General features: G+C 36.9%; 1 protein-coding gene across 1 annotated transcript in view; it reads left to right on the forward strand.

Moving 5' to 3' along the window:
• DCDC1 (doublecortin domain containing 1) overlaps nucleotides 1-26,416 on the forward strand; it is a gene marked incomplete at its 3' end in the record, with an annotated part of 460,818 nt that overhangs the window by 26,066 nt on the left and 408,336 nt on the right. The window contains 3 exon segments of the mRNA XM_082627300.1: nucleotides 14,969-15,238; nucleotides 16,687-16,843; nucleotides 17,305-17,467. Of these exon segments, the coding sequence (XP_082483426.1) occupies nucleotides 14,969-15,238; nucleotides 16,687-16,843; nucleotides 17,305-17,467 (590 nt within the window).

Raw genomic sequence — 26,416 nt, forward strand, 5'->3', positions numbered from 1 at the left:
TGATTTTCTTTTTTTAAAATATTTATTTATTTGGCTGCACTGGGTCTTAGCTGCAGCATGCGTGATCTTCGTTGTGGCATGTGGGATCTTTAGTTGTGGTTTGTGAGATCTTTTAGTTGCAGCATGTGGGATCTTCAGTTGTGGGACACAAGATCTCTAATTGCAGCACTTGGGATCTAGTTCCCTGACTAGGGATCGAACCCAGGCCCCCTGCATTGGGATTGCGGAGTCTTAGCCACTGGACCACCAGGGAAGTCCCTCATGATTTTCTTTTCTTTTCTTTCCCTTTTTTTTTTTTTACATCTTTATTGGAGTATAATTGCTTTACAATGTTGTGTTAATTTCTGCTGTACAACAAAGTGAATCAACTGTATGTATTCTTTTTTTTTTTTTTTTTTTTTTTTTTTTTTTGTGGTACGCGGGCCTCTCACTGTTGTGGCCTCTCCCGTTGCAGAGCACAGGCTCCGGACGCGCAGGCTCAGCGGCCATAGCTCACGGGCCTAGACACTCCACGGCATGTGGGATCTTCCCGGACCGGAGCACGAACCCGTGTCCCCTGCATCGTCAGGTGGACTCTCAACCACTGCGCCACCAGGGAAGCCCTGTATGTATTCTTAATAGAATGTTATAGTGCTTTTTTTATCCTGCTTTCAGCTGAGTGTAATAACAACTCTTTTAGTTCCCTGAGGGGACAAATTATTTTTAGTACAGTACATTAGGACTTAAATCAGTTTTAAAAGTGAATTGCCAGGGCTTCCCTGGTGGTGCAGTGGTTGAGAGTCCGCCTACCGATGCAGGGGACGCGGGTTTGTGCCCAGGTCCGGGAAGATCCCACATGCCGCGGAGCGGCTGGGCCCGTGAGCCATGGCCGCTAAGCCTGCGCGTCCGGAGCCTGTGCTCTGCAACAGGAGAGGCCACAACAGTGAGAGGCCCGTGTAACGCAAAAAAAAAAAAAAAAAAAAAAAGTGAATTGCCAACAACTTCTTCTTATAGATTATCTGGGTTGCTTTTTCACAGACAAATCTTGCTTTCAAGGAGACTAACAGTGCCTAATCTATTCATTCACTTTTTTATGTCATTTTAGTTATCTTGGCTATTCTGAATTGGAATCAGTCAGACTATTTTTGAAATATAAACATTTGGTTATATCGCCTTTTCTAGGGACAGTTTAAGTTTAGTAATCTCATCATTCCAAAGGTGAGCTGTCAGTTCCCACCATGGGATGAGCAGCAGAACGAAGTGAGGGGAACACTGCCCAGTGGTTAATGAAGCAAGACAATGCTTTCACTGTTTTCAACCTCCATTGACCAACAAATTACACTTTTCATAATTCATAACTTTTTCTCAGATTTTTCCTTCAAGCCTTAAAAAAAACTCTACAGATCCAAACATTAATATATTATTTACTTTAAAAATGTTAAAAGACTATATCGCTTCTTTCTGAAAATTTAAATTTCCTCTGGAAAATCCTTATACAATATTTATAACCTCCCCTGACTTTAGATTTAAGATGTACTTTATTTTTATTCCTTTTGCACTTTTGCACAAGCAGAAGTAGTATTCTTTTTTTTCCTTTGGGTAGGATGATTTATGCTCTGATCCTACACTCAGATGGGTCCTTTACAAATTTTATAAATTGTTCTTCTCGTTTAGATTTCCTTCTACAAAAGCGAGCAAGTTCAATTTAACAGACATTGGATATCTGAATATCTCCTTTAGAGTATATGTGTAATTTGAACAAATACATTAGTTATTATTCAGTTGTTGAGTTACAAATAAAAACTGGACTTATTATATGTTATAAAATAACTGAAAATTGCTCTGCAATCAAGGTATCTTTACCAATATTTCTAGGTCAAACTAGAATTATATTTTCTTCTAGTGTTCAGAATAAAATTTGGGGAAAATTGTTCACATATATTATTACCACTTCTATTATTCACTTTCCATGACGTTTAAATCACACTTTATCTAGCAATTGTAGAAAGTTATTTATATCTTTAGAGGTTATTTCTTTCATCAAATTGGGGGAAAGGTAGGATGACGATTAGTGAAATCTTTGTGCTTTGTGTACTCCAGATTTTATACAAGTTTCCATGCACCAAACGTATGTGGGTTTATTTCTTTTATTTGCTATCCAGTATTTTAAGCCGGTGATTTATTATTGAATGTACTTAGGGTCATTTTCCTTCATGTTTACATTTTCTTATTTGTATTTATTCCAATTAGAGAGTTTAATTACCATTAAAATGGTAATAGGATAAAGACAAGTTTTTAAAATGACAATATTAAAAAAACCCATAACTCTTCAGGAAGGTTTAAATGCCATGAGAATATAAAGCGAGAAATATATGCTTGTCAAATATACAGTATAAATAAATAATTTAGATGAAAATGGTTGACTACATTTAACAAAGAGACTACCAAATAATGAGGGGCTAAAGAGTGGTTGTTAGATTTGATGTACTTCATTGTATATTGTAAGTAATTGCTATCCATAAAAATTCTATGGCTTCTGTATAAGAAAAAGAGACATTTTGACAGACAACACTGGTATGAAGCGACAGCAAGCACAAATCCTTGGCAACTGTCATTATCCTGATGTTGAATTCACATCCAAACTGTGTGATAACTTAGACCTGCATGCTTGTTATTGAGCCATGATCTGTCAAAGTAGCCACACTTCCTACTTATGAATAGAATTATTAGCCACGTGCAGATTTCTGCCGTAGAAATCTAAACTCACCAAGGATGCTTTGTGTTTCAAAAAACAGGGGAAAAAGCCTCCATGTCATTGTATGCCTATGCTGAAATTTCTGGTGATGTGTTCCTGATTAAATAAAAGTCACATTTAAAAAAAATAGTTTATATTTTAACCCATCATAAAATTAATTCAAAACTAGTAAAGATTTTGAATAAAATTAAAAGTAAAGCAAATGTAATTAGAAATCTGATTGTAAAAGTTAGGCTACTATTAGCAGAGAGTAACAGGAAACAACTGAAAGTGACTTTAAAAGTGAACAGTCCATGGGCTTCCCTGGTGGTGCAGTGGTTGGGAGTCTGCCTGCCGATGCAGGGGACACGGGTTCGTGTCCCGGTCTGGGAGGATCCCACGTGCCGTGGAGCGGCTGGGCCTGTGAGCCATGGCCGCTGGGCCTGCGTGTCCGGAGCCTGTGCTCCGCAGCGGGAGAGGCCACAGCAGTGAGGGGCCCACGTACCGCAAAAAAAAAAAAATAAGTGAACAGTCCACTGTCTCATGTAACAGGAACTTCAGAGGCAGGGCAATTCTAGGGTTAAATTCAATGGTTCTGCTGGGTTATCAAAGAGCCTGGCTCTTTGTATCTTGCGCTCTGCCATCTTCAGAATATTGGCTAGATCATTAGGTTTGACTCCTCCTACTTGCAAGGCTCATCACATGTTCACTCAACAATATCCAACTAAAGAAGACAGATATTTGAGCATTTATATCTCTTTCTTATTAGGGCAAAAAAACCTTTCTTCAAAAGACTTCTCCTCATTTCTCATTGGCCAAAATTACTTAATTAACCAGCACAAGGCAAGGGAAATGGAACTAGCATCACTGGTGTTAGACCACTGAGTATTTACCCACTGGAGCTGATCAGGGGATGCCTTCCATGGGCATAAGAGGGTGAATATTCAAACATAACTTAGGCTTTTTATCTAAAGGGGGGAATGACTCTTAGATAAATATTCAATGTTACACGACATAACTCTTAGCTTTGGCTTTATTATATTTTACTACTTAAACTGTGTATGTTTCTTATCAATGACATTTTTGTGACACACCTTTGCATGATGTCGTAATTATCAAAGAACAATTCCTGCATATTAGTCGCTAGTTGAGTATCACAGTGAAAAGAGATAAAACAAGGATCTTACCATTGCAGAGAGGGATATGAAATCATCTGAAATCACATAATAAATCACAAAGCAAACATATCAATATGCAAAACAATACATCATTTCTTGCACAGGACCTGGGGGAATGATTTGGAAAAAGGAGTGACTAGGATCTCGTGGGGTTAACTCCTCGCATGTGTCTTGCCAGCTTGAACAGTTTTGTAGAGATTTTCTCTATGTCCCTAACCTCTGAACTCATGATGACCCCCATGATAGCCAAGACTTTTCCTTCACAGTACTAATCATAGTCAGTAATTGTAAATTTATATTCATGACAACGTATATAACATTTCTCTTCCACTAGACAATTATTGTATTATGGAAGGGGTTTTAGAAAGTGTAAGCACTGAGTTCAGATTAATATTTATTAAATACTTACTGATTGAAAGGTGTACAGTAATGGGTATAGATCAGCTGAGTGAACACCATTGACAAAAAGGCATACATGTAAGAACGGTGGAAGGCAATGTGGTGTAATTATAGCTGAGGGATGGTACAGGGGGGCAATGACGGCACCACTTGCTAGAAGTCCTTGAGTAAGAGAGTGGCAAGTATGACTTTATTAGGAGTTTTCCTCAAGTTGCTATAAAAACCCACTAAGATTCACTAATGCTATTAAAACAGAAGAAATGAGAAGAAAAATTGCTCTTGTCAAAACTAGAATCATACCTTTAAATCTTGTCATGGTCTATTTATCTGCTTTTTCTATACTCCTCCCTGGGCATAATTTTATACTTTAAGACCTCACACCTTTACTTAGTTGTTGCTTTGTGAAACAAAAATTGTAAATTAGATTTAATGGAAACCACAGAGAGTAAAGCATAATTAGATATTAGACTGAGATATTAAGGGGGTTGTCAATTCCACAATGTTTAAGATCTGCCTCTGATAATCTTTTTGATTATAGTAGAAAGCCTATATGTAGATAAGGTATAGTACTGTTTCAGAAAAGGATAAAAGCTTAGTTAATCTCTTAATGTACCTTCCAGCTTTGTAATTCTGTGATTTATCATATCCATTGTATCATACGTAGAAATTGTTTAAAAGATTCAATAACCTAAAATTTTATAGTTTTTAATTAACCAATAATTTTTTATCCATACTTCTTTAAGGTTAAGTTTTGACATGTTTTACTTCAGCTTTCTCTAAACACACATAAAATTCTTAAATATTTACATAGCTTGTATATGTTTGTAGTATAGACACACATAACCACATTTGTTCTTTGTTCTTTTTTATGACCTAATTTCTAAAGAATTATTCAGTTGCTAAAAGAAATAATCTATTTCCAATAACTGACAATAAACTAACTCAGAAATGATGTAGCTGATGCTTTTTAAATGAAATATAGCAGAACATTTACATACAAATGAATACACCACCACCCCCTTGAAAATATCTACTTTAGGGAGTAGTAATTTATTCTGATAACAATGCCACTTCTCAAAGCACTTTCTTGAGTTCCTCTTTGGATTTGCCATCGGAAACTGTGGTACATTCTTTAAAATAGTCTCAGTATTTAATGATGACCAAATTTAATCTTAAGTAGTTGCATTTGAATTTTCCAGAAAATAAAATATCTGGATCTAAATTTGGTATAAAAAATGGATAGTCAAGACTGCATAATTGTATAGCTAGTGTAGTAGGCAGAAATCTAATCTGGTCCCCAAGATTTCCACCCCCTGGTATATATGCCTGGTATAATTCCCTCCTCTTGAGTGTGGGTGGGATTGTGAATATGATAGGATGTCACTCCCATGATTAGGTTACATTATATGGCAAAGGAGATTTTTGCAGATGTAGTTAAAGCATATAATCAGTTGTCTTTGAGTTAATCAAATGGGAGATCATCCTGGGTGGGCTTGACCTAATCAGATCTACTCTTTTTTTGTTCTGTTTTGACATCTTTATTGGAGTATAATTGCTTTACAAGGGTGTGTTAGTTTCTGCTGTATAACAAAGTGAATCAGCTATACATATACATATATCCCCATATCCAGATCTACTCTTTAAATGAGAGTTTGGAGATTAGAGACAGAAAAGTCAGAAAGGTGAGTTCCCCTGGCTTCAAAGAAGATGATAGTAACTATGAGTTCTTTAGCTATAAGGAACTAAATTCTGGCAAAAACTGAATGAGCTTGGAAGAAGACCCTGAGCATCAGATGAGACTGCAGCCCCAGCTGACACCTTGATTTCAGCCTTATGAGATCCCGAGCAGAGGTTCCTGCTAAACTTTGCCCAGACTTCTGACCCATGGAAACTGTGCTATGATAAATAGGTGTTGTTTTAAGCCACTAAGTTTGTGGTAATTTGTTGCACAGCAATAGAAAACTAATATAGGTAGATAGATAAGAAATATTCCTTAAGAAGATATATTCTAAAGTAGTGTGATTGATGTTCTTGTATCAACCTAATATAGTGGCTTTTAGATTTCAGGCTAGAAAAGGATATTTTTTACCAGTGGTAAAAATGATTTTTACCAGTGGTAGAAGAGTAAGTAATACAACGATGATTGGAATATTTGACGGAAATTGAGGGTCTAGCATTTTAGACGGTAGGAAGGGATCAATATGATATAGTGATTTCAGCTATCAAACCTACCAGGGCAGATGTGAATGTACAGGAAGTAAGAACATTTTTATACAAGAAGGTAGCATAGAAGTCTTACTGAAGAGGGAACTTCTTGAAATCTGTGTATATGTGAATTACAGATATAATGAAAGATTCACAGTAGAGACTTATCATAGACTTCAGGACAAGATAATAAGATGGACATAGAAAGCTTAAAAAGAAGATCTGTGTTATAAAATTAGCCCAGGTTCTAGAATGTGGTAGAAAGCCTCAACAGTAACTGAAGACAAAGTGAGGTTATTTTATGGATAAAAGATCATTTCCTAAAACAGTTGGTTTAGAAATCCACATGGAATTCCTGGTTAAGAATTTTCTGGTTGGGAAAAACGAAGTCCAAGAAAACTACCATACAACTTATCAAATTTTATAAAAGACAGCTATAACAAAATGAAGATCTTAAAAGAAATTATAATATAAAAGTTACATAATTAGAAATTCTTAAGAAACACAGAGAGGACAGGGTGCAAAGCCTCAGACCCATGCAAGCAGAATTTTGCAGCTGAGTTCCTTGCATAAAACCAGGAGCTGTGAAAGATAGATGCACCTATCCATGAAAAATGGAATAAAAAAGTATTGCTCACCAGCCAGAGGAAATAGCAATAAATGGATATGATATGGTCTAATATTCTTGCATTGTCTGAAAATAATATGTTAGTCATTTATGTAAAACTTTAATAAGACAAGGGTTTATATTGTAGTATCTAATGTTTCCACTAAAAATAAGGTTAAACAAAGTGTGGCATACAACCTAATACAAGGGGAAAATGTAGCAATTTTTTAAAGTATTATTTAATCCAAGAGAAAATAAGAAAAGAATGAAAAGGAACATAAAACTAGAAAACAAAGCATAAGCATGAAGGTAAATTCTCAAAGGACAAAGACTGTCCTGGTGAAGGAGATAACCTTGTGAATATATATTAAATGTAAACAAGCTAAATTCTCAAAAGGCAAAAACTGTCTTTGAAAGGAGAATAACTATGTAAAGATGTATATAAATCTGGAGGAGGAGGGAAATTCACTTTAATAAATCTGAAAGTCATGGGATTTTTAAGAGATTTTTGCAGAGGGGGCGAAAAGGGTCTTTTAAAATAAAAAGGGGAGGAGAAACAAGAGAAAGAAAGAAAAATAGGGAGACTACAATTGTGGTGACTTAAATACCATCTAGATATTAGAGCTTTATTGGCTCAAGAGCACTACTGGTTCACTGCTGCTAATGTAGAACTACCTCCTTGCCCACCTCCCCATTACTCTCCTGTATTTTAAGTTTCAGTTCCATTGTAGTAGCCATCTGTTTTCCTGAACTTTTTTGAATAGGAACTTCAATTTTCTAACTAATGGAAAATAAGGAAATTTTAGGGTTAATGGGAATAATATTATAGGACGATAGTTAAGTATAGATATTGTGGAGCCAGACTACTTGGATTTGAATCCTCTCTCTGACACCTGCCTGCTGTGTGACCTTTGACAAGTTCTGTAAGCCCTCAGTTCACTCATCTGTAAAAGGAAGAATATAATATAGGACTGTTGTAAGGATTAAATGTAAATATAAGTAAAATGCTTAGAACAGTGACTGTCACAATAAGTGCTTTGTAGTCATTAACTGTTAGTATTGTTACTATTATTGTCATTATGAAGGGTATGATATACTATTTATTCCTTATCTAGCCTGTGGGCTGGGTTAGTGTCCCTGTAACTGAGTGGGTAAGGGCTAAAAGGGCTGATGAAACTATTCAATGAAGACTTTCTGGGACTCTGCCTACAACTTCACCTGCTTCAGTGTCTGGGTGACTTAGTATAAAATAGAGTTAGAGAGGTGTCTCTTCTTCCCACCTCTGTACTGAACTGTTCTGGCATTCCAAGCACTGGAATCTTGGGGAATACTACAAGGCAGCACCTCCATGTGGATCTCATTGCTCTTGTGATGACCAGTGGCAGCAGTGAGGTAGTAAGGCGAAACGGCTATGACTCTCACCAACAGATTTTTATAGGGACTTAGGAGGCAATTTTAGGAATTTATAGTGCACTACCTTAGGGACTCAGAAATAAATGGGGAGGATTTTGAAGGGGGAATAAAGTCCTGTATTATGGGGACTTCCCTGGTGGCACAGTGGCTAAGAATCTGCCTGACAGTGCAGGGGACACGAGTTTGAGCCCTGTTCTGGGAAGATCCCACATGCCACGGGGCAGTTAAGCCTGTGTGCCACAACTACTGAGCCTGCATGCCACAACTACTGAAGCCCACGTACCTAGAGCCCATGCTCCTCAACAAGAGAAGCCACTGCAATGAGAAGCCCACGCACTGAAATGAAGAGTAGCCCCCACTCGCTGCAACTAGAGAAAGCCCGTGTGCAGCAACAAAGACCCAATGCAGCCAAAAAAAAAAAAAGTCCTGTATTACGATGATGGGATAATCATGCTGGCAGCTATTTGCTCACTCTAAAGGTTGGCATCAAGGAGGACAATCCTATCTTGCAGCCCATATCCCTTTGTGCCAACATCAACAACAAACTACTGTGCCAGATGGTCCAGAGACTGGGCTTAAAATCACAATATTACATTCTCAATTTCTCTACAATTAGAAGTGAATGGCTACCCTATCAAATTACCACTGGCATTTTTCACAGAACTAGAACAAAAAATTTCACAATTTGTATGGAAACACAAAAGACCCCAAATAGCCAAAGCAATCTTGAGAAAGAAAAACGGAGCTGGAGGAATTAGGCTCCCTGACTTCAGACTATACTACAAAGCTACAGTAAGCAAGACAGTATGGTACTGGCGCAAAAACAGAAATATAGATCAATGGAACAAGAGAGAAAACCCAGAGATAAACCCATGCACATATGGTCACCTTATCTTTGATAAAGGAGGCAAGAATATACAATGGAGAAAAGACAGCCTCTTCAATAAGTGGTGCTGGGAAAACTGGACAGCTACATGTAAAAGAATGAAATTAGGGGCTTCCCTGGTGGTGCAGTGGTTGAGAGTCCGCCTGCCGATGCAGGGGACGTGGGTTTGTGCCCCAGTCCGGGAAGATCCCACATGCCATGGAGCGGCTGGGCCCATGAGCCATGGCCGCTGAGCCTGCACATCCGGACCCTGTGCTCCACAACGGGAGAGGCCACAACAGTGAGAGGCCTGCGTACCAAAAAAAAAAAAGAAGAAGAAGAATGAAATTAGAGCACTCCCAAACACCATACACAAAAATAAACTCCAAGTGGATTAAAGACCTAAATGTAAGGCCAGACACCATCAAACTCTTAGAGGAAAACATAGACAGAACACTCCATGACATAAATCACAGCAAGATCCTTTTTGACCCACCTCCTAGAGAAATGGACATAAAGCCAAAAATAAACAAATGGGACCTAATGAAACGTAAAAGCTTTTGCACAGCAAAGGAAACCATAAACAAGATGAAAAGACAACCCTCAGAATGGGAGAAAATATTTGAAAATGAAGCAACTGACAAAGGATTAATCTCCAAAACATACAAGCAACTCATGCAGTTCAATATCAAAAAAAACAAACAGCCCAATCCAAAAATGGACAGAAGACCTAAATAGACATTTCTCCAAAGAAGATATACAGATTGCCAACAAACACATGAAAGAATGCTCAACATCATTAATCATTAGAGAAATGCAAATCAAAACTACAATGAGTTATCACCTCACACCAGTCAGAATGGCCATCATCAAAAAATCTACAAACAATAAATGCTGGAGGGGGTGTGGTGAAAAGGGAACCCTCTTGCTGTGTTGGTGGGAATGTAAATTGATAGAGCCACTGTGGAGAACAGTATGGAGGTTCCTTAAAAAACTAAAAATAGAACTACCATATGACCCAGCAATCCCACTACTGGGCATATACCCTGAGAAAACCATAATTCAAAAAGAGACATGTACTGCAATGTTCATTGCAGTTCTATTTACAATAGCCAGGACATGGAAGCAACCTAAGTGTCCATTGACAGATGAATGGATAAAGAAGATGTGGCACATATATACAATGGAATATTACTCAGCCATAAAAGGAATGAAACTGAGTTATCTGTAGTGAGGTGGATGGACCTAGAGACTGTCATACAGAGTGAAGTAAGTCAGAAAGAGAAAAATACCATATGCTAACACATATATATGGAATCTAAAAAAAAAAAAAAGAAAATGGTCAGAAGAACTTAGGGGCCAGATGGGAACAAAGATGCAGACCTAATAGAGAATGGACTTGAGGATAAGGGGAGGGGGAAGGGTAAGCTGGGACAAAGTGAGAGTGGCATGGACATATATACACTACCAAATGCAAAATAGATAGCTAGTGGGAAGGAGCCGCATAGCACAGAGAGATCAGCTTGGTGCTTTGTGACCTCCTAGAGGGGTGGGATAGGGAGGGTGGGAGGGAGGGAGTTGCAAGAGGGAAGAGATATGGGGACATATGTATATGTATAACTGATTCACTTTGTTATAAAGCAGAAACTGACACACCATTGTAAAGCAATTATACTCTAATAAAGATGTTTAAAAAAAAAAGTGAATGGCTAAAACTAAAATAACCAGAAATATCAAAACAGCCTTTGAGTAGTGGGTTTTTTAAAACATTTTATCTTTTTAATATAAAATAAACTTGCCTGGAAAACAGATCGTTAAACACATCTGGTAGTAATTTAAATTGTGTGATATGTTTAGTGAGGACTTTTTCAATCAATTAAATTTATAGTATCTCTGCTTATCTCACTATAGGCCATGCAAGTTCCCTGCCAATTACGTTTTCCTTTTTTGGGAGGCATCTGAGACCCATCTTACTTTAACTCCTCTGTACCTTATTATCCTGCTGTCCTATCCATAGTTTTTTTGGCCACTGATGGGTACTTTCCCACCCACACGTTTGCCAGTGTGAAGTTGTCCAGCTTGAGAGTTCTATCCAACAGGGGTGTCCTATATTGGGTAGTGATGAAATTAAACTTTTGGGGGAGTTGAATGTATCATACAGAGAGAGTCTGCAGAAAGTCATGTGGTATAGAAATGGGGAGATACGTAGAGGAAGTTAGCAGAAGCCATGAGGAAAGAGGAGGAGAACAGAGATAGGTTACGCAATGAGATGTACAAAGAGGAAGCAGATAGACACAGAAGGAGAGATGAGGTTATTAAATCAAAAAAATGGTCTAGAGTTGTTCTTAAGTCACTAGTATATCCTGGAGAGCAATAAATGGTCTTCTAATTCTCTTTGTGCTCTTCTAGAGTGGTTTTATCTCCTTTCTTAACTTTCTGTGTATCCTGTTATAAGCTCTATCACTTGAAACCCAGATGCCTGTTTATTCCTTGCAAACTGAATGATCCTAACACCCTCATTTCCAGCATTAATTTAACAAACCATGTGTGTGAATTTAATTCCCATGTGGGACAAGTTAGCTTTGCCAAGTTCTGTGATCATCCTCTCACACACACAATGACTAGGAAACACATCGGTTGTTATAAGAAAGAACAGTTCCACAGTGTGTAAGAACTAGTGCACACCTGTCTTCAGTGTTGATAAAATAAATCAAAGCTGAAGACTAGGGACTTCCCTGGTGGCACAGTGGTTAAGAATGTGCCTGCCAGTTCAGGGGACACGGGTTCGATCCCCGGTCTGGGGAGATCCCACATGCTGCGGAGCAACTAAGCCTGTGCACCACAACTACTGAACCTGCGTTCTAGAGCCCACGAGCCACAACTACAGAAGCCTGCACTCCTAGAACCCGTGCTCCGGAACAAGAGAAGCCACTGCGATGAGAAGCCCGCGCACTGCAATGAAGACCCAGTGCCACCAAAAAAAAAAAAAAAAAAAGCTGAAGACTAAAGATGGTGAAATAGTAGTGACTTTTAAACATGAAAAACTACCCTTTCTCCCCTTTTACATATAAATTACTAGAGAAAAGTAAGTAATAAATACATATATGATAGAACCATATAGTTTAATTCTTTTTACCATTTACCAGGTAAATCTCATATAATTTATTTTCCTAATCCCACCAGAATCATGTGGAGTTGGGAGGGGTAGGGATGGATAGTTTCTCAAAAGGATGCAAGTGCTGTTACCATAATACAGGGGAAAGGTATGCCAGCAGACAAAAATCATAGATAACCCTTAAACGACTCAGTTGGAAAAAAAGCAAAATATGCTTGACAAAAATATTACGTTCCAGTAAAATCTGTAAAGACCATATAGCAATCTGAAAAATGGTTGTAAAACAGTGTTAAGTAAAAAAGGCAAAGTATTAAAATAAAGGTATGATGTGGTTGAAGCTTTGGAATATGGAAAAATTAATAACCTTTTTGCATTGTGGTGGTAGAATAATGGATTATTACATAAAATCATTAGTATATTTGTAAAAATATTTGACAGTAAACAAAATGCATTCATTAAAAAAGAAAGACACCTCATTCTGCATTTAGTAGAGAATTCCTTTTCTTTCTTTACATAAGAATTTTCTTTCCAAGTAACTGTGTATGGGCACTGGGAGCTGATTATGAGAGTTGCAGATCTTTCCTCCTGGCTTTACTGCTCTTCCCCCAGGTTGAAGAGTTTAGTGACCATTTGCAGCTCTGTTGCTGTTGCTGCAGAAACACCACCAGTGTGACATGACTGCTGCCATATACCACCACTCCCCACTGCCATCAATATCTGAGTACCTCAGGTAGTTTGCAGGGAGGTCCCACCTCAGCCAGAGCTAAAGTCCAATGATCCATTCAAGATGCTGTTTGCCACAGTTATGAACCTGGGTGGATCCTCAGAATGTAGGGAAGGCCATTTCTCTCCTCAGTGCTATGCACAGTCCAGGGCAGACTGGGATAGAAACATGTGATGACAACAACAACAAAATACAACTGCTTGGATCCCAGTGTTTTTTTGTTTTTTTTTTTTTTTTTCTTTTTGCGGTATGCGGGCCTCTCCCTGTTGTGACCTCTCCCGTTGCGGAGCACAGGCTCCGGATGCGCAGGCCCAGCGGCCATGGCTCACGGGCCCAGCCGCTCCGCGGCATATGGGATCCTCCCAGACCGGGGCACGAACCCGTATCCCCTGCATCGGCAGGCGGACTCTCAACCACTGCGCCACCAGGGAGGCCCTGGATCCCAGTGTTTGAGCTCCATTGACCCGCTGTGTCAACTCTCATCCACATGCAGCCATTTACCCTGTGGCACATAAATACCTTCCATTCTTTCAGAGGAAATAATAAACCATTTTACACCCTTGTGGACATAAAGAAGACAGGCCAGATGAAATAATTGTGATTATAATGAAATGTGTGGATGAGAAAAATTTGGAGTAGGGGTTGTTCGTGCCAAGATTTCCACACTAAGCATGTGTTATTTTGTAATTGTGTGGATGGGGAGGTTACATTATATTACTTATAAGAACTATTGAGGAACTAGCAAATTGGAAAGTGGCAGGTATGGTTGGTATAAAAATAGCCCCAATTACAGTAATACATGGAAACTAACTGTCCTCTACGGCTGATCCTCTGCCCAACAGCTCAGTATTCTCAAATATGTTTAAGCTTGTTTCATTTTACCATGCCAGCAATTCTACATTTTCCATCTTTCTGACTTGGTATTTGCATAGATTTACATATCATCCCAGGTCATGTGGTCCCCTGTTAAAGTATTTAGTTCATCTAAATACTACTCTTTCAGCTTAAATACCAGGTGGGGTAATCAACTGTCCCAATTTGTCTGAGGCTAAGGGAATTTTTGCGATGTGTGGCTTTAGTGCCAAAGCCAGGACAGTCCTGAGCAAACCAGGATGAGTTATCACCTAATCCCAGGTCTGCTGTAAAGACTTTACCAACATTATTCCAACGCACAAAAGTTTGCCTTCAAGGAATTCTTTTTGCACTTAAGGTTAATATACACCCAGCATTCTAAGCAGTTTATTTAACATACATTCTCTCTTTATTAGGGGATAGTTTGCAAGTTTCTTGAGAGTAGGAGCCACATCTCTTTAATTTTTATATTTACTAATACTTAACAGAGTGCTAGTGTTTAATAAATCAATGTAAGAATTTTAAAATGTTACTTAACATTGCTTCAAGCATTACACAATTTTTCTTCTTTAGTTTCATTAAGTGATTAAATGTAATGGTTATGAATGTGGGTTTTATTTTAGGACATCTTGCGTTCAGTTTCCCACCATGTCAACTACTGATTATGTGAGCACGGGTAAGTTAATTAGCCTCTCTGAGCCACAACTTTTTAAATCTGTAAAATGGGGATAAAAATAGTACCCACCTCCCAGGGATATTGTAAGGCTTAAGCAAAATACTGTCTAAGTGTGTAATGTTTTGTCTAGCACATAGCACACAACTAGTTATTATGTGGTAGCTGTTAATAAGTGATTACACATCAGTTCACTGTATTCTTCCCTGCATTGTTTCTTTCAGAGAGTTTATGTCATCCCAGGCAAAAGCAGTTATTAAACCTACTGAAGATTATTTGCAGCCTCAGTTTGGCCCCAACAGACTTTTACATTCAGCGGCAGCATCAGAAGGGTCAGCACTTCAAGATTGCTCCATACATCAAACAGCATCAGATCATAGCCATGATGAAATATCAGACCCAGATAGCTACAAATCAAACAGTAAAAACAATTCTTTTTTTATATCAGCATCCAAGAGAAACAGACCTGTCAGTGCTCCAGTGGGTCAACTGAGGTAATCAAAGCTGTTCTCTGTTCTTTTTAACTGACTGTTGAAGCTTTTTCTTTTGAGCAGAATTTATAATGACTCAGTTGACTGTTTCAAACATTAAAATGTAACACATCTCTAGAGTTTTGTTTCTGCTTTTGTTTTGTTTACTTTTTTCTTTGAAAGCACCTGAGTAGAATGTTGCTAATTGCACTTGGGGAAAACATGAGATACACTTGAATGCAGATAATATGAAACTCTGAAAGGAATATTTGAAGCCGAATCAGGCTAAGACCATGAAATACCTTGGTTTACCAGATATTTGTGTAAAAGTAGAAATGCATACTTTTGATATTTAACCAATATTTGAAATAAAATCAAATTGAAATGAACTTATAAAACCATTTTGTGGGGGCTTCCCTGGTGGCGCAGTGGTTGAGAGCCCACCTGCCGATTCAGGGGACGCGGGTTCGTGCCCCGGTCCGGGAAGATCCCACATCCCGCGGAGCGGCTGGACCCGTGAGCCATGGCCACTGAGCCTGCGCGTCCGGAGCCTGTGCTCCGCAAGGGGAGAGGCCACAACAGTGTGAGGCCTGCGTACCAAAAAAAAAAAAAAAAAAAAAACAAACCATTTTGTGTATGTTTTCACATCAAGATTGTTATCATAAACTGTTAACTTAAGTTTATGGATAGAAGAAAATGTTGATAAAAATAAAAATTAAACTAAGAAACTGATATTCACATTATTTTCATATGTTCAAATATGTGGATATATCGTGGTTTTAATTTATCTCACATTTTTACTTTAAAATGTTTACTTTGCTGCTGTGGCATTAGGAGTTACTAGGGTTAGCTAGAGAACTCTTAAGTAAAAAGTATGACATGTTAGTCATTTACATGTACTTTTGCTGAGAAAAATAATACGGATTGAAACTGGTTTTGACTGAAAACAAAACTTAGAAATCTTCTCTTACTGCCCCCAAGCAATTTGAAATGAAAGCAATAAAATTGACTTCAGAATGAAAAGTTTAGTATGATGTATTTGAATTTCAAATCTTTAAAAAAAAATCGAAGAACTTTGATAAACATGAAAACTTAAGGGAAAATCTTAGCCATTTACTATTTCATGATGATAAGACCATATTACTATTTTTTTTGCTTTCTGTTAGAATATAGCATATATATGTATAATTTTTAAAAATGAGTGTTGTGATGCTTTATAGTAAAATGATTTAAACGGTTTATTCTGAGATATGTGTTTTACATGAACAGTTTTGGCAAACTTATCATGTATTAAATTTTTTAAAAATATTTAAGTATATATGGACAATCTTATCCTATAAAAAGTTTTTTTTCTGAGGAATATTTAGGAACAATCGTTAGTGCTTATATCTGTAGAAAATACCCAGGATAATATTTACTTAAATATGTTTACTAATTAACGTGCACAAATTGTTGTGTGTTTTTTTCTTCAGAGTTGCAAAGTTCTCTTCTTTAAAATTTAAGTTGGACCAGGATTGGCATAGATTGTCTCAAAGATACAAACTTCAACCCAGAGTGATTAGAGTAACAGCTTACAAAAATGGATCTAGAACAGTTTTTGCCAAAGTTACTGTACCAACCATCACCTTGGTAACTGGTGTCCAAAAGTTTTCAGTGATTTATTTCTTCCCTTATTCTCTTTATCTATGAAAAGTGAGAAAGAAAAAATTTATTGTTTAAAATTTTCTGTATCTGTAAATTGCTTATATGTATATACATAGACCTCCCAGGCATTTCATTCCTTTTTTTATCAATATATAAGTAGTATATTTAATTAAACAGATACAATGGCTTTATATCTTTATAGCATTGTTAAAATGATGGAATGTTCAAGGAGTAGAATTTGAGAATCAAATATTCTCAGTGTTGTGATTAACCTATTTGTATATTTTCAATTGCTACAAAATAACCATATTGGCGGAGTTATTGAGTTACTTAACTTGGCAAGTGGCTCAGTGGGTTTCTATTTGATCATTGCGTCTTTTGTTTAGCGGAAATGTGTTACTTTCTTTGTTGTCAATCCCTTTCTCTTACCTCTTGCTTTCTGTTAGTTGCTGGAGGAGTGCACGGAAAAGCTGCATCTGAACATGGCTGCACGACGAGTATTCTTGGCAGATGGCACTGAAGCCCTCGAACCCGAAGACGTACCCTGTGAAGCCGATGTTTATGTTTCAACGGGAGAGCCCTTTTTAGATCCATTCAAAAAAATTAAAGGTAAAAAAAAAAAAAAAAAAAAAAAAAAAACACCCTACCCCCCCACCACAGTAAATTGCTTAAGGGGTGCAATTAAAAAATGATTTTCATTCTGTCTTTTTTGCATGGTTTAACAAAACTAATGTTTACGCATTTACAGCTCAGTAAGAGGATAATGTGCTTAATGAAAGAAAAATCCACTGACAGCCACGTTTATTGCCCTTCATTAGCATTGGTGCTTAATTTAATATAGATCTGAATAGACATTAGGGAGCCTGCAGGAGGTTAAATGGTGAAAATATAATAAATTAAATCAGAGATTATTGAATTTACTGTTTAGTTTCTGTGACACTCAACAGACATAATTCATTAGACTTATTCTCTCAGAAAATAGTTCAAAGTTTCAAGTATCATTTATTCACTTACACTCTTGGTCTTTTTTCAGATGGCATTAACATAATTTTGAAAATGTGGCCAGTAATGAACATATAATTCTTATATACATGTGATTTTCCAAATGAAATTTTTCATAAGATAAATGCTACAGCTTGACTTTTAACCTTGAAATGTATATATATATATTTTACATTTACAAAATATGAATATGTATATTTTAGACACACTTGTAGGTAAGGTCTTTTTTAAAAGTCCATTGTTTCTAACATTTCAGAAATGTGGAGATTTTCTAAAATTAAAAAAAAAATTTTTTTTCAGTGGGAAAGAATCTGTTTTAAGAGAGAAATAAAAGTACCACTGTCTAAGAATATTCTTCTAAGCATGTCATACCCAGGATCTGTTATCAAGTGCTGTATATGGTAATCACATTTAAATGACATAAGAACTTTGCCATACAAATTCAGTGTATCTAACTGCTGTATTCCCCTCTGCTTTTTATACCTTATTAGAAGTATTTTTTTTTTCCTGCAACTGCTGTAAAGCCAGTGAACCAAAGGCAAGTCTAGGCAGTAATTGCATAAGTAGAAGAAAAGTAATTCTGAAGTTCATTACAGATGAAGTGATGAAAATTCTTCTTCTATTAATGTTATTATATAAAATGATACTAGGATCTCTATCTCTTTAAGAATACTTGATCATTAGGAAATAATTTCTTGAATTCATTAGAAAGTTCAAGGTAATTTGGTCCTTGTAAAGAAACTTGTTGCTACAATACACAGTGAAAATTACCTATGCCGTAGTGTAGACCCATATATTTTTCAAATTTTGCTTTAACTTTAAAATATGGCTGCCTTTATTTTGTATTCATTGAATCATCTGCTTGTATAAAAGCATGAGTCTTTGTGGGTAAATGTTTCTGTGACTTTTTTATATTCAGATATATATGTAATAAATGCTTCCTTAAGATCCTCATTTATTTTTATTAATCAGAAGTACTTGCCGTTCTTATGATTATGGTATTTTGCAAGAGATATATAAAAATTATTTATAGCTAAGCTTCTTAGAAGATCTGGACATGTATGCCTAAAATAACAATGTTACACACGTGACTAAGCTTGGTGGATGATTTTTAAATGTACAAACTAATTTCCTCCTACTTTTTGTTTTCTCTTTTATCCTTTTAAAGCCAAGTCTAGAACAAAAAACTTCTCTGCTTTGTCTGCGTATCTTTGGCTGTGTTTCACTGTGACATGCACTGCTGTTCTTTTAGCACCAAAATGTTGGCACACACTCCTGAAAATTTCACACCATCTCTTGCTGGATCAGCAAGCTTAACCCACCAAAATCTGGTGTTGTGCAATGGTTTTTGACTGATAATCAATCTTTATGCTGCTCGACAGTTGTTGCTGGGACACGGAGTAGAGCAGGTGGCAGATGTGCCTCGTCTTCTGAGAAAAGAAATTGTAGGTGAGCTTGGACACAGACTAGCATATCACATGTCCGTTAAAAAGACTTAAGTATGATGGGGAAAAAGCCACTTGTCTAAGTTAAGCTCATAGATAAGCCTATAAGTCTAAAAACTGATACTTGGTTTCTTTCAGAACAAGAATATAAACACCAATAATTTATTATATATATATTAAATAATAATTTATTTCATATATGTAGTTTATCATATATATGTATATAATTTGAGAGGGGTGTGGGGAGATTTCATATATGTATACCACCTACACATTCACTTTTTCAAATCAGGTTAAAATTACCTTTCTTGCATGAGTTTCATAGATAATCGATAATTTGCCAACTTGTTGTCATGAGTTTACCATAAAAATAAAACATGCATGTGTAGCTTTGAAAGTGGTAGATAAATTTAGAGGAAGGAGGCATTCTCAGAAGTTGGAAAATTCTATTTTCTTAAGGTAAATAGGAGGAAAACACCTGGCAGAATTTGGTGTTACTGTTGTATCTTTCCAAATGAGCATGAATATTTTATGTACAACTAACCAACAAACATTAGAGTCAGTAACTGGTCATTATTTTAATATACTGATTTTCATTCATTCAACAAACATTCATTGAGAGTCTACTATGTGCCAGGTACGAGGCCAGATCAGAGACAGATAAAAAAATGGACTCATAGTCTGATTTCTTTTTTTGTGATTATCCCTTCATCTCTGATTTTAAATTTAAAAAAATTTTTAAACTGAATGCTTTGGGCCCTCCAAAGGAAAATTTATTTTATTTCTGACACAGGAAAGCCAAATAAATCTATGTATATTTTGGCAATTATATTTCCATACTTCATTATTTTCTTATTCTTTAGAAAAATAGTGTAGATAGTGAAAATTGCCTTAGAACTATTTCCAGATTTACTAAGGTAGAAAGAGACCTGCAGAACATTTCTGAGTTTTGAAATATTTTACCACCCCTTTTGAGCATCACTGTTGACAACCAGTGGCACTGGATTTAATAGAAAGCTGGAGAGCTATTCATCACATACCTCCAAACACAGAGCTTTCATATAGAGGTCAAGCCAAGGTCAAGACTGACATGAAGCATTCCCTGTTGAAATGCAATATTAGAATATTTCTTACATTTGAAGTTGAACACCTAAACAGAAAGATTAATTGTGTGTGGGAAAAACAGAAAGAATTTTTATGACGACATTTGATGAAGATCAACTGTCTTATTAAGTCTTGTAATTCTGCCATTTGAAGATACTGAAATTTATTAAAGATTCCTCTAGAACTGTGAAGATGTAGTTAATGAGTTGTTTGAAAAGGGATTTTTAAAGTTTTCATATTCATGGGCATACAGTTTAGGTTTTATTCACAGTTTCCTGGATCTTCTGCTTAATAGTGGCACAGTAAAAATTCTTGCATCAGATTCATGGGGTTTATAAGAGTTCAGCTCCTTTATAACTGCTAGGAGCTGTAGGCAATGCAAACCTAGCATAAGAAATGATTTATGCTCTGCAGTAGCTTAAATGTCTTAAAAAAGATGAGGGAAAAAATCTGTTTGGGCCTAATTCATTAGGTCCAAGTTTCATTGTATGGAGTTCTGATTGTTTATTTTTATTTATTTATTTATTTTAGTTTTGTATTTTCATTCTTTCCTGTATATCCTATTCTACTATTTGGCTTTCAGTGTTATCATTTATAGTGATTCATTTCAGTCCTGAGTTTTCTTAACCAGAAGTGAAACTGAGTATTGCGAATAGGATTTTACATCTTTTATATACTGTATTGTGAAGATGTAGTCACAGAAAAAAAAATCCATGAAAAGGGTTCTTGATACTACACCTAAGATCTAAATTTAATTCTTCTAAGTGCCATGTGATCTACAAAATGAAATAATTTGCTGTGACAGCTAGTGATTGACAAGAATATGTGTGAGCACATTTAAAATAGGCCATCTTTTCATGTAGAAGTAAATGTCAGTGAAATGATGGATTCTCATCATTTTAATTATTGATGATTTGGAAATATTTCAATTCCACGGCATACAAGACACATTCTAAATAGCAGCATAACACTTTTTCTCATATCTGCATCAGTAATGAAATGTTCTGTCATATTTTGTTTTTCAAAAAATGCATTAGTTTAATGAACCTGGATTCATGCATTATATTCTGTTCCATTATATGTCTCCTGAATTTGTCGACTTTTAAATGGTTGTGTTAAAAGCACAAGTTTCAAGAAGTGATCCACTACCCACATCACACTTGCTGTTCTTGCTGCTGGATCTCAAGACAATGCTCCAGTGCTGTCTACACTGATGGCTGCATTAATCCTGCTAAAGCTAATACTGGGCTTTGTGATGCTCACCCATAGGGTGACCACTACTTAACTTGGGTAGCTGCAGCAGGAGTTAGAGTGGGTGTTCCCAAATTCTCTATTATCATTTTGTTTGTATAGTATATGTATTAGGTGAGATTGTCAGTCCACCTCCTCTCCCACTTAGCTGCATATACCAAAAGCAGGAAAATGATATTATGCAGAGAAAAAAAGAAAAAAAACCTACTTCTGAGAGAGCACATGATTCTTTTATCTATTTCTACAAGTGAGGGTAAAACTATAGGCATATATTTTATATATTTCCCTATTTCAAAAGTTTTAAACCTATAAATGTGTACAGTATCCTTACTATATAAACAGATGTGGGTCTGAAGACATTGCAAGAGATGGACGCTCCCCCACCACCGAAAAGAATCCTTAGCCAGTAGGAAAATTTAGAGCATGCATATGGCAGCATCTCATACTGTCAAAATAACAAATCATTGAGAAACATCTAAATTCTTGACATATTCATGAATTGTTGAATTGTATATATTGTATATATGCACACAGAGGCTACACTTGTTTAATGAAGATGGCTGCAAACCTATAACTGTCCTGATAATTTGAATACTTTCTGCATGCCATGCACTCAGCATGTGCTTAAAGTGTATTATACTTTCTCCTTACAACCCCTGAGTTAGTGCTACAAGTCCACAGTCTCTTACATGCAATTCTAAAATCCAAAATTGCAGATGACCAAACAATTTTTTCATAACTCATTTAATAGCAGGACCTTATTTGGTATAACCAATTGATTGTTTTGAAGAAAAATAATTAATGTGTTTGATTATGGGCTGCTCTCCTAGACCTTGTTGGGCACATTACATAATATTTGATATATGTAACATATTAACATTTTTGAAATTCAAAAATTTCTACTTATGGAATCACATCTGACCTTAAGGGTTTTGGATATGGTCTTTCTGTCATAGCTGCAAAGAAATCTGATAAATTTTAATTCTCACTAGGATATTAACTCAGAAGGGTTATAAATGCTGTCTTTATCACCTTGAGTTGTTTGCTACATGGGTAAAAGTGGACAGAGAGAACACCTCCCTGACTAGAGCTGAGAGAGTGTGTGGAAGGCAATAAAAAAAAAATATGGTTCCGTCTAAGGAGACAGAGGAATAGTTAAAGAGAGACCATTCATTCATTCAGTCATTTCCTCAAGAAGTGTTTATTGAATCCCTACAGTATGCCAGGATATGGTGTGAACAAGAGAGAGGTCTCATGGAATTCTGGTTCTAATAAGGTGGAAGAAGCAATAGACATAAACATATAGAGAACTAAATAAGTTATTTATTGACAGTGTTAAGTGTTATAAAGGCAATAAAAATGAGATTTTTAAATGAAATCTCTTAGGCAGTTGTCTACCTACCTGCTTGCTACTTTACCTGAGAATTCATTTATATAGTCTATATGTACTCTTTCAGGGTTTTGCCTTCCAAACCATTCGTTTTTGAAGCTTTCAGACATCTGTTAGGAGAGGCATGAGAAATGCATTATTATTTAGTGGGAAGAACACTCGACTTGAAGTCAGATGGTATTGCAAGATTCTAGTCCCTGTTATATGACCTTGGGCAGATTGGTCTGCACGTCATTATCCTTACCTGTATAATAGAGGTAATAATATCTAAAAGGATTATTGGATAGTGTCTTAGTTTTCTAAAAAAAAAGATAAATTATTTGAAAATTAAATGTTTATAAATCCGTCGTCAAAATAGAACACAAAGAATAGCATTTCATACACATAACTAAAGTTACAAATGCCGTTAAGATCCCAAGGCAGGGCTTCCCTGGTGGCACAGTGGTTGAGAATCTGCCTGCCAATGCAGGGGACACGGGTTTGAGCCCTGGTCCGGGAAGATCCCACATGCCGCGGAACAACTAAGCCCGTGCACCACAACTACTGAGCCTGTACTCTAGAGCCCGTGAGCCACAACTACTGAGCCCGTGTGCCACAACTACTGAGGCCCACACACCTAGAGCCCGTGCTCCGCAACAAGAGAAGCCACAGCAATGGGAAGCCTGCGCACCGCAATGAAGAGTAGCCCCTACTCACTGCAACTGGATAAAGCCCGCACGCAGCAATGAAGACCCAACACAGCCAAAAAGAAATAAATAAATTTATTTATTTATTTTTAAAAAGATGCATACCAAAGGAATATTTTCAATGAGCCCAGGCTCTTGCATCTTCCCATGCATAGAAAAACACTAAAAAAAAAAAAAAAAGATCCCAAGGCTATTAATTAGAACCTTGTGTCCACTGCTACCTTCCCAGAATAGCTGCCTGGGTTCGGGAAAACAGCAACAACAACACAATAATTTGTCTCTACTTTTTTATCAGTGCCAGGGAAGCAAACTACTCTACGAACCTGGGCAAGTCACTTAACCTCTCTAAGCCTCAGTTTCCTCATCCATAAATTGAGCCCAGTAGTGTAGCTATGAGGAGTAAATAAGACAATGTGTGTAAGAAGCCTGCTCTATATGTGTCTAAAACATTGTATTTGCACATGCTCTTTATCTATTTTCCTTCTTTTGCTCCATCTCTTGCTCAACACGTTTCCAACAGTTTTGCATACAGGAAAGTACCTGGTTTTACTACCAAAGGTATTTGCTAGGTCCGAGATCTTAAAATACATGCAACCAAATTAAATCCCTACCGAGCACTTGTGTTACAGCATGTTATGGGAATCTGAGTTAAAGCCTTGGAAGTCTCACTATATTGTACTTTTTGCCTTGAGAATTTTTCTGGGGTGTAAGTCAAAATCAAGTCTTTAGAAAAGGAGCCCCAATTGGCCTTGCTCTGCTCAATTCCAAGAGTGGTATTTTAAAATATGTTTATGACCCAAGGCTAGCCTTAACTTTAAGCTGCCATAACTTATTTCAAGAAAGTTCATAGAAAAGTTCAGGGAAAGGGTGACAACATTTTGATTGGCACAATAAATGGGATGTTTGTAATTTTAATCAAATTTAAATTGAAGACATACTTCAAATGATATGTCAGACTAGTGTTACTGAGTTAAAATCTAATGACAACCACTGTCATTATTAGTTAAGTATAGCCATCATGCCTATAGCAATAAATGATGACACTTAAGAACATGTAGAAACAAAGAACGCAAGTATTTAGAGAAAAGGGAGTGACTAGAAACTCAGTTGAACACAGGAATGTGACCTGGATTTAGTCTATTTACCAAACATAGAAGCAATTGTATTTTGAGCAGATGATATAATTGAATATAGCAGTGTGTTTTCTTACTGTCAGAGCATTTATATTTTATAAACTCTTCTTGCACCCATGAAATGATGTGCTTGTTCATATTTAATGTCATTATCTATACTTACTTGACAGTCAGAGCATTAATGTATTTTCAAGTTTATTGCCCAACTACAAGAGAATGAATTTTTAAAAATAAGATTTTTAATAAGCTCATGGATTTGAAGTTGCAAGTTTGCTGCTTTTATTCTGGTGACAGAATAAGGCAGTATTCTCTTTGCCTGGCACATGCAAAATGGAAAATTACAATGTGGGGAGCACCCAGATTTATTTAATTTCTTGGCAGGCATTGGCTTTTATTGAAGTAGACTGAGAAAATGTGGTGATATTGTAGATAGACCTTCTAATGCTAGAACATGCTTTATTTTTTTCATGATTTGGTTATAAACAAAACCAGGAAAATAAAATAGGATGTGGGTTCTTCAAAATAAAATACATCCTATGGTTGGGGCATGATATTCTCTGAGTGTTGCAAGAGAGTAAGTGTATGAACATGAACAGTCAAGGGGACTTGACTGGGATGTAGCCCTTTGGGGAAGTTTTTCCCAAGGTTATGACAGACCTTCACTAGAACTTCACTAGAGTGCAGGCCTCACCCCTATCCTCACCCAGTGGGCTCTTAACTTTCTAGAGAGAAACACTGGGACAGGTCTGGTCATGATGCTTTGGAACCCACTAGGTGTGGCTAGCAAATTTAAAGGAGGGCGTGAGATGATAAAGTGAGACTAGGACCCCTTCTTTGACAGTTGTGTGTGTAGGGACAGAGAATTTGCTGGGAGTACTGTCAACAAGGGGGAGGTTGAGGAACTCTCCAAAGGGGAACTCCAGGTCTCCTGCTTTTGAGCTTCATGGATGGATTGGCATTGTATTTGGTCCTACTTTCTGCGGAAGCTCCCACTAGTAAGGATAAGTTCATTCTCAATGTACCCTTTTGTGACCATCAGATTTATAATGACTGGTGAAATAAACGTCTGTTTTCCCCTCTAAACCAAGTTCCTTAGGGCATAAACCATGGCTGCCTTGTTCACCATCATTTTTTTGGCACAGGGCCTGGCACTTAATAGTTGCTCAGTAAGTGTTGTTCAGTGATTGAATGAAGGACCAAATAGGTACCATGATGAACCATCCGTATTCCAATGAGGTGGTGGTGGGAGGGGAGGGTAAAGACCTCATTAGAGCAGCCTGCCTGGCTGCAAACAGTGAGTGGACATTTAGAAGGAGTATATTAAAAATCCCCTATCCCAAATTCATATGTAGATTTGTGAATGTTCCCGTTTGGCAGGGGGCCAGAGTAAGCCAGCCCAAGAATAATTACATGGCAGAGAGGCTAATGGTTATGCTAATGCTTGTCTGAGACGAGACAATGGTCCGAAGTGGAGTGCTGGGATAAATTATTCTCCCAGGAACCTATAGATCTGTGATTTTCAGTCTTCCCACATCCTCTCAGGAATG

Source organism: Mesoplodon mirus, assembly GCF_964341445.2.
Source record: "Mesoplodon mirus genome assembly, chromosome: 7".
NCBI classification, from domain to species: Eukaryota; Metazoa; Chordata; class Mammalia; order Artiodactyla; family Ziphiidae; genus Mesoplodon; species Mesoplodon mirus.